At 29.1% G+C, this 10,202-nt stretch overlaps 1 protein-coding gene across 1 annotated transcript; it reads left to right on the plus strand.

The window, feature by feature from the left end:
- Positions 1-240: 240 nt before the first annotated feature.
- LOC113515956 (arginyl-tRNA--protein transferase 1) lies at positions 241-9,960 on the plus strand. Its single transcript, XM_052901032.1, has 8 exons — positions 241-619; positions 1,531-1,657; positions 2,385-2,653; positions 2,978-3,040; positions 3,524-3,711; positions 4,797-4,958; positions 6,202-6,383; positions 6,820-9,960. Exons 1-8 carry the CDS (start codon positions 535-537, stop codon positions 7,223-7,225), a joined length of 1,482 nt encoding a protein of 493 aa, XP_052756992.1. The 5' UTR covers positions 241-534; the 3' UTR covers positions 7,226-9,960.
- Positions 9,961-10,202: the final 242 nt, after the last annotated feature.

Genomic DNA, 10,202 nt, shown 5'->3' on the forward strand with positions numbered 1-10,202 from the left:
GAAGGTAAGATATATTAAAGGAGAAACTGAAAGAACTGCTTTTTTTTCTTTTTTATCATTGTTTACTTTCGTGGCATTTGCTAAAATGTACGAAAAAATTATACAACTTTGTGATTGAGAAAAATCCTGGGAATTGTTTCGATTTGGAGAAAAATATTTAACGTTTGGATAAAAATCATAATTGAAATATGGCAATCCTGTGTAATACAGATTAATTAATGCAATAGAGATTTGCAATTGTAGGTTACATTATATTGTTTTGTCCTTTCTTCATTAATTTCATTTTATGTCCACTTTTTCCCTGATAACATAATGAGAAATAAAAGAAATGTTACTTAAGTTACAATATGATTAGTAATTAGTTGTGCTCATTTAGTTTTGTATATTTATTGTTGTTCAATACTATAAATTGTGTCGAGTGTTCTAAAATCATTTGTTTTATCATTTCATATATATATATATTTTCTTTTTCTTAATATCTCTACTTATTCTTTCTAAATAACAAATAAGAACTATAAAATTTTATAAATAAAAATGCATAGCATTGTTGAGTATATTTCTGGACATGAAGGTTACAAATGCGGTTACTGTAAGAGTCCAAATACTAATTTTAGTCATGGTAAGTCTTAGAATATACTTTAAGGAGAATAATAATAGTCAAAACATTATAATTTGATTAGTAACTTCAAGTACAATATTTTCTAGTACCATTAGTTTATTTTCGTTTCAAATGTTGCCTTAGTCAATAGCCTAGAATACATGATACATTATTTGAAATTTGTTTATAACATATGACTATTATTAATTGTATTTGTATTGAAAATATAATTAACATATGGTATATTATTATTTTGGGACTGTAGTATTCCATCTATTTTTTACATGTCCCTCATGGAACTATGAAAGAGATAAATCAGTTTAAAAAGTTATGTATAGATAAAACAATTTACAATTGTAGTAAGGACTTAATTTTTTGCATTTTGGAACTAATCAACCTGATGTAAAGCAGTAACCATCATCTACAAATACAACAATATTATGGATATCACAGCATACATTGTGACTTACTTTTTATTAATCATAAAAGAGAAATAATAATATAAATAATACTGAAAATATTTAGAACAATTAAAAAAAGTGTAAAAATGAGTATGAATTATTTTAATATTGTAATGTAATTAATATTTTCAACAAAATAAGTGTTAATTGTTGATGAGTAATATAACCTAAGTAAGTTGACAAAACAGACTCAGCCCAATAAATATGTTCTGTCTGAATTTACTAATGTATATGGCAAATGTACTTGGGAATATACAAAACAAAAATTATGAAGTCACACTATTTACTAAATAACCACCCGTATGAGTAAATGTATTCGAGAGTAATGGATAAACTTCAAACAGTTTTTTGTCTCACTGTTTTATGTTTGTATCATGTATTTCTATTAATATTCTAAATAAATGAAATAAAAATTTTGTTTTACTTTCTTGTACTGTAAAATTTATATATTTCTTTTTGTTTTTATTTTAGGTATGTGGGCGCATACTTTAACTGTGAGTGATTATCAAGATCTCATTGATAGAGGCTGGAGGCGATCAGGAAAATATTGCTATAAACCAACCATGGATGTAACATGTTGTCCTATGTACACTATCAGGTATGTATTTAAATTATAGATATAAACTATCAGAAATAATATTAATATAAGTTCTGAAAATAATATAAAGTAACAGTAATAAAATGAAAAATTTGTTACCTACATACATTATGTCTGGGATAAAAATATTTTGAAACTAAAACAGTTATAGTTGTAAAATAATTTGTAGTGCTTTCCTAATAATCATTTCCATAATATTGTATTAATAATAATGTAGTAATAGGCGTCCACAGAATAACATATGTTAAATACTTCACCATGTACACATTTACTTTTAAAATAGAGTTATTGTGTATGTACAAGAGGATTCTTTGTTGTATATTGACATCCATATAGAGTTTTGATTCATGAGGCATTCATGTCAATGATGAATTCATGCTAGTACAGGTTTTAATCCCAGGGTTAAAATTAAAATCATGTAATGATTAAAGGAGATTTATAATTGAAGGTGAACATATCATATTGTACAGAATCATACATATCATATCATATAGAACATACACTCAGAAATTAAAGGCGAACTGAGAATTGATTTTTTTTTTGCAAATTATAAAAAATGACTATATAAAATAGGTTGTGGATTACAGGAATTTATAACTACATAAGAGTATGATAATATTATGGCCTTAAATTATCAAAAATATCAATACCATTGTTTCTTTACATTAGTACTGGTTTACATAATTTCATTCCAGCCTTTCTTATCAATAGTTTATAATGTTAACAGGTGCAGAGCTCTAGAGTTTAAAGCAACAAAGTCACAGAAAAAAGTGTTAAAACGATTCAATAAGTATTTATTGGGTCAAGATAACACTGAATCTTCTGGCAATCTAGATAGAAAGATGTCATGCAGTAGTTTGGATGATAACATGGAACATTTACAAGAAGGACAAGAATGTTTTGTAGAACCTACTCAAGGACATCAAGACATTGATATTGCCAATGTAGTTATTGGTGCTGTGCAGTCTGATAAACTAAATGTTGAAGATGATAAAGGTAAGTCATTGTAAATTGAATATTGTTTCAACTACTATAATATAATGTTAATTACATTATGTTATAGTACTTCTGTTGTGCTGTGATATATGGTATTGGATGACAGGTTAAAATATTAATTATAGCTTTTAATTGTTACAATTTCAACAGATTTGTTTAAATATAGAAAGTTTATTTAATGTGTTTAATTGTGCTATATACTGATTATTATGTTTATTTAATTACCAAACTGTTGTAAAAATATTAAATTACTAACTACTACTAACTTACTAAATTGTAACTATTAAATTTAATTATAAATTTTTTATTTTTGGTGTTTGACAGGGGAAGGCTCGACTGAATCAAGTTCAAGTAAAAATCTTAAAGAGAATGATTTGGAAATGAAATGTATGTATACTTATTTCATTATGTTGTATCTATGCAAATCTAATATTATACTAATTTTTTTAGATAAAAAAAATTAAATTATAAATAAACAAGGGAACTCAACCAATTCAATTAATTTAGTGCTTTGTTTGTTTATTACCTTATTAAAATAGTAGATATTAGGCCAACTTAAAATGTGGTGAATGTATTATTAAGAAATGGTATCAATCAGTTTAACTGATCTACTATATAAATTCTACTATATCAACATTTTTATCTCTAATACAACTTGTTTTGTGATAATCAAATTGCATATCTTCACAATTATGACTCTTCTATAATCAGGATAAAAATTTGAGGCCCATGAGTTTTAGAGTCTTACATTTCTCACAAATCTCACGACGAATTTAATTATTATGAAAAATAAAATAGAAGTATAAAATAATAATAATTTAAATTGACTAGAATTTTTATATATAGTAATAAGACTGCATCATTGTGTAGGTTCTGGGCCTGATCCTACAAGAGCGCCTTGCAAAAAAGCAAAGCAACTAAGGCGTGAGAGGAAGTTGGAAAAACTTAAAGAAAAAGGCATCGATGTATCTATTGTGATGAACAGCAACAAAAACAAGGAAAAACAAATAGAGGACTTTATAAATGACCTGCCTGATGACGTTAAACAAAAGTTGGAGGTATACTTAATCATTATACCATTTTGTGCATTGTGTTTCATTATGAATTGAATGAAAAAATATCCATTTTATAATAATTGATAAAGGAAGCTAGTTTTTTCTTAATTCAAATGATTATTGTACTGTATTGTATATTTGTTTGATGTTACCTAGAAATTAAGTCTCTATACATAACTAACTTTTAGGGTTTCGGTTTTGTATTCATGATATTATACAATGCTAAAGTATGTTAATTAGCTTTTATTCTTTCACATAAAGTTGTTAAAATGAAAAAAAAAAACATATTTCTAATGGAGTTGAATTTTTATATCACTTATATACAAAACATGTTACCTAATGCTTATACTTATATATTACAACAACGTAAATATTACATAATATGGAGATAAATAAATGTGGCCTTATCAAGTCTAAATCGTTCACCTATATAATGAGTGAGACAATTACTAGAATGATAACCAGAGCTTCAGAAGCGAGATAGGCAATTAGACAAATATCACGTGATTAAAGAAAAATATAAGATCTATATAAAATGTTATGCCTTCTCTTTTTATAATCCGACTCGCGATAAAAATTGATATTCATATGAATGAAGGATGTATATGTTTACTATGAGTCAAATATGTTAACTAGTAAATTTTTTATATAAGTATAAATTTATAAAAATACGAATTTTACTTAAATTTGTATGGATATAAGAATTTTATAACAGAATTTATAATTGTTTTTTTACTAATTTTTGTTTATGTTAAAGCAACACATGAAGTATGCCACAAGGTTTTCTGTAGTTTTTATAAAGCCATGGATATCTATATGTGACAGCTACAAGTATACATTAGTTGGGTCGTTACCTTGTATTTCATCCCAAATTCCATAAAAAATATTATTATGTTTTATTAATTGATGGAGTGTATAGTGCATTATTTAATTTAAAATAATCCTAGGATGTAATGAATATAACATTTGATATATACCTGTGGTTCACTTAGTACAGATACTATCTTATCAATATAATAGATATATGTAATATTAGGTTATAAATATTATAGTGCAGTCTTATGTGTACATTTATTGCATTGTTTCAGATAAGGTTGGTACGTACTACTCCACCCAGCCCGGAATGGTTGGCAACAGCAAAGGAGACGCATCAAGTATATGTCAAATATCAAACAATTATACACAATGACAAGCCGCAAAAATGTCTTGAAGAAAAGTTTCAAGATTTTTTAGTAAAAAGTCCTTTGCTGGTAAGTATATTATTTTCATTATTACGCACAGGGTGGAATAAAATATAATGAGACATGTTTAGTTCTTTAGGTGTACATACTCCATGTTCTTTAGAATCATAATCTAAGATACAATGTTTATTTAAAGGAGTTTAGTATGATTAATAGTTTTTACTTTTTTAGTTGGTTCCGTTTACAACTTTATTCAGCTTCTTAATATATTATAGATGCATTTGTTCTTATTTATAAAATAATGTTTCGTTTAAGTCGACTTTTCTGAGTGTGTCGATAATATTTAATATATTTTTCTTCATGTTGATTTAGTTTTTCTACACCAACTGTTACATATTTTTTAGCTACATTCAAATATACACGACATACTGGAGTATGTCGTCACTCCTGAGGATTAATGTTATTATTTATTGAATAGAGTAGAATTTTCAATTGATATTTTGATTTACTTATAGGATCTGTTCCCATGTATGTTAATTACATTAAATCTACAGCAATCTTAATATACAGATAAAAATCATTGATAAAAAACACTCACTCTTAGCGTGTTTTTGTTATTTTGTTTACGATGACCCTTCATGTTAAACTTTATTTGGGTTTTTACAGTTTTTATAATAACTTGTCACAACTGTATTGTTATATGTTTTATACTGAATATAATAATGTTATGAAGTTTATACACCCGCAGTAGATAGTTAAATATATTTAATATTTGTTTACACAATTTTATACTACAATATTAGTAGTAATTTAATTATTATGCCAGTATTTTGAATTAGTTATAAATATTGTTGAAAGTATAGTTGAGTATAAAGTTTTTAGTCATGTATTTTACGCTTCAGTTTGTAATGTTCGTTACGACGATGTTTGAGGTCAACGTTTCTTTCATATAGCTCATAGGTTGCTACTAAGAACGGTTCTGAGTCTCCTGTGTACCGTCTTTTAGTGAGTACCTACTAATGTTAGTTTATGTGTTTGTAAACATGTTTGGATGCTTATACTCAATAGTGATTAAACAGATGTACATAATATATGTGAGTAAAATTTAGTACATAATCCAGAATATAGACTATATTCTAGATTAAAATACACGATACTTTTTTAATTTATTCCTGGGGTTTAATATTAATAAAATAGATTATTTGTATTTGTAGACCATCAAAACTGGAAGACCGTTTTGAGAGCCCTATTATGTCCCTGATGGAGGATAAAAGGAAGACCTTGTCGTTAATTTCGTTTTATTTGATTTCAGGAAGAAAAAACTGAGACTGGTCCACCATGCGGCTATGGGTCGTTCCACCAGCAATACCGGTTAGATGGGAAGTTGATCGCTGTAGGCGTGATCGATATATTGCCTAAGTGCGTTTCTTCAGTCTATTTCTTCTATGACCCGGAGTATATGAATCTAACATTGGGCACCTATGGAGCACTCAGGTAACTACAGTTCAGTGTTCAACATGGTATTAAAAGCCTAAATTTAAACTGAGAAACTTTTCTTAAGCACCCTTACTTTTTCCTTTTTAAGTTTTCAAAAACGAGGTATTCAATTTGCCCCTATTGTATGTTACGCTATGTTTTCACCATTTACGAAGACTAGATCGTTATACTTATGTACCTTGTAAATTATCTATAATATCTCATAACATGCTAATAGAAGCATTCATCCTTTTTTTTATACCACAAAGGTGGCAAACAAGCATATAAGCCCGTCTGATGGTAAACGGTCATTGTGGCTTTTTAGCACTGTATCCCATAAGGTTTTTCTTATAAAAGATGGCTATAGCCTATAATAAACATCTATTTCTAGTAGTGAGAAGTCAATGGGATTTCATATTAAATATATTGAAATCAATAATTGATGATGTTTCAGAGAGATCGAATTTACAAGACAATTACACTCGTCGGCTCCAGAGCTGAAATATTATTACATGGGGTATTATATCCATAGCTGTAGGAAAATGAGATACAAAGGTAACTTCTTCCCTTCAGACCTTCTGTGTCCCGAGACCTATCAATGGTTTAATATAAAAGACTGCATACCTAAATTTGAGTCGACGCCGTATTCCCGATTAGATACGAATATAGATAACATCGATAAGAATTATCCCACCGATGGTGATATAAATTACGTACCCGTTTTAGTTAATGGAAGTGTTTTTCTTTACAAAATATATAAAAGAACAATTGGCAAGAAAAATGACGATAAAGAAGAAGTTGCAGAATACGCTCGTTTGGTTGGCACTAAAACGGCGAAGAGTTTGATATTAGTTAGATAAAGTGAATTATCTGTTACCTAATGATTATCTATAGAATTGTAAAAATATTGAATTATTTTAATAATTTAATTATTATGCAATTTATGTAGTTAACATGAAGAATATTAAAGAAACCTGTGTATAAAGATAAAAATACATGATTAGAGATAGATATAGGTACTTACCAAATACTACTTAGAAATCTAGTGAAAATTTTATATTCTTGCTCTTATGCACTCAACACTGTTTTCATTATATACTCAAATATGATTTTGTCATATTGCATCTTCAAAAAACATAAGGTAATTTTGTTTTTTTTTTTTCGTAATTAATAAATAAATATGTTTTAATATAGGAATATGATTACTAGTCACGTGAACATTTATGGTAATCTTCCCATTAAGTTGTTTTAAAAAAGCGTAGCTTTAAAACATTTAGTGTGAATATTACTGCTCATAAATAGTCTTTCAAATAAGGCGGTATGGCTGTCACATTTGTAGAAGATAATACGTATTCAGCATTCAATTCAAATATATATACAATTAAAATAAAAAATGAAATGAAAATCTCCAAATGAATAATAGTAAAATAAATGTAGTTACTATATTTTTGTACACAATGCGAAATTATAATAAATGTTTTCTCATACTTTACATATAGAGGTCTTTTTATGTATTTACTTATGATATGTAAATTTCATTTCGATTTGGTATGGAATACTCGAAAAATAAAGTAAAATGATGTCTTGTATGATATAATGTACCAGTAGACGTTACTTTATTACTTTTTAACAGGGTGTTACTAAAATGAACTACTCTACAAATTAGTATTTTGCAATTTATAACTTACTGAGGGGGACTGTCCACGACGTTTATTTTTCCTTTTCTCTTCCATATTCCTCTGTCTCTCTTCTTTTAATTTTCCATATATTTAATTTACATCTGTTTTCTATTCTCATCATTTTCTCTGTATTTGTTATTTAACAAACATGAGATATTATTAATGAGAGAATAGCTTGAAATCTCGTTAACATTCAACCATAAACCATATATTGTATAGTCCCTATACAAAACTTGTCTGCTTGATTATATAACTTTGTCCCATTTATAATTTTGTTGCCAAACAGCTAAGTCTGCAAGATGATGTTGCAAGCTTGATTGATGGATGGGACAATTCAAACTCATTCAATCCGATATGCATATATATATAGTATAAAATGAACAACTGAAATAGGACATTTGTTAGTTTCCCTGTGGTAAAACTTGTAATTATTGCAATGAAAATTATATTGTAGAAATTCATGAAATATATAGACAATGTATCAAGAATTAATTTCTATTTTGTTTTTATGATCTTTACAGTAGGATACAACGTTGTTTAGTTGACATTTAAATATAGGCCTTAAAAGAAATGTGAAGCAAAAATGTAAAAGAAAGTATATTTTCTTCTCTCTAAATCATTTTTGTAAATCTATATATATCTTATATTTATAATTGGCCAATATGATTTATTCTTATGTCGGTAGAATTTTAAAACAAATACGAGGTTTGTCCGGAAAGTACGTATAAAAGTTTTTTAAAAATTTTATTTTACAATTATTCAGGTAAATCAATTTTATCCCCTTCAAAGTACTCCCCCTGTGACATAATGCACTTGTGCCAACGCCGTTTCCACTGTGAGAAGGCTTCTTGAAAGTCCTCTGGTTGTAGGTTTCTCAGCTGCCCCGTCGTAGCTTTTTTTATCTCATTTATGTCCCCCAAATGCCGCCCCCGAAGTACCAATTTGGTTTTTGGGAACAAGAAGAAGTCACACGGGGCCAAATCCGGCGAATAGGGGGGGTGTTCGGTCACCGTAATGGAATTTTTACTCAAAAACTCACGGACAACAAGAGAGGTGTGGGCAGGGGCATTGTCGTGGTGAAGAATCCAACGCCCCTCTCGCGCCAATTCTGGACGAACTCGTGCCACACGAGCTTTGAGGCGTCTGAGCACATCGACGTAGAATTTTCCATCAACTGTCTGGCCTGGAGGGACGAATTCTTGATGGACAATCCCCCGAACATCGAAAAAAACAATCAACATTGTCTTGACATTTGAGCGGGATTTTCTTGATTTTTTTGTTCGTGGTTCCCCGGATGTCTTCCACTCTTTGCTTTCACGGCCATTCTTGCCGAGTTTCGAGAGAAACTTGATTACGACGCGCTGCTCTTCAACGGAAGCGGGCTCCATGCCGACGGGGTTTCGTTAAGAGGTAACTTCACAGATGGCGTGACAAGCCAGTTCGCACCGCACGGCGGTCAGACCAGAACTGAAGCATTGTTAGGGACATAAGGAAGGGGTCCTGCGCTTACCTGGCCTCCCCACTCCTCTTTTTCGCATTCCAGAACACTTTTATACGAACTTTCCGGACAGACCTCGTACACTTGAATGCTGAAGACAGATAGACGAAACTTCTCTGATTCCCTCGAATATGTGTCAATATTATTTTTTAAATGTGTTTAAGTTTATTCAGCATCTTATGCTTATTGGTATGGATCTAAGTACTTATTAATACATTAGAAAGCAAATTATCTACTTATGCTTGCGAGTTATTTATCCTATCCACAGTTTGGGTTGTTTTATACTTAACACTTTTTTTGTTAGATTAATTTACTTTATGCCAGTTATGTTAGGCAATCGTCATAAATAACCATGATTTGTAAAGATATAATTTAAAACTTGCAAAAAGTTTATTCAATAAAGTGATATTTACATTAATATTTTTTTTTTTTTACTTACTGATCCATAAACATATCCATCTGGACATTTATAAAATCAGCATTATCTGACTGCCAGGTACATAAATAAGCGCAGTTTATACGCAGCACGTTGCGTATCTACTTTATTTTTTTGTGAACATGGCTTGTGAAAGGAACAGGAGTAATCCATATACGAATATAGAGATATAATTTATATTGTGCGTTTTTTTTTTTGTAAATTATTGACTTTCTGGTAATGGT

Source organism: Galleria mellonella, unplaced genomic scaffold (assembly GCF_026898425.1).
Source record: "Galleria mellonella isolate WM207_F2 unplaced genomic scaffold, CSIRO_AGI_GalMel_v1 utg74, whole genome shotgun sequence".
Taxonomy (NCBI): Eukaryota; Metazoa; Arthropoda; class Insecta; order Lepidoptera; family Pyralidae; genus Galleria; species Galleria mellonella.

What these genes read in the sequence shown, in the direction of transcription:
- LOC113515956 (XM_052901032.1), top strand. Translation starts at nt 535, where the DNA reads ATGCATAGCATTGTTGAGTATATTTCTGGACATGAAGGTTACAAATGC. An exon ending in AAATGTTGAAGATGATAAAG is followed by an intron (nt 2,654 to 2,977) that starts GTAAGTCATTGT and finishes GGTGTTTGACAG; the next exon opens with GGGAAGGCTCGACTGAATCA. An exon ending in TAGTAAAAAGTCCTTTGCTG is followed by an intron (nt 4,959 to 6,201) that starts GTAAGTATATTA and finishes ATTTGATTTCAG; the next exon opens with GAAGAAAAAACTGAGACTGG.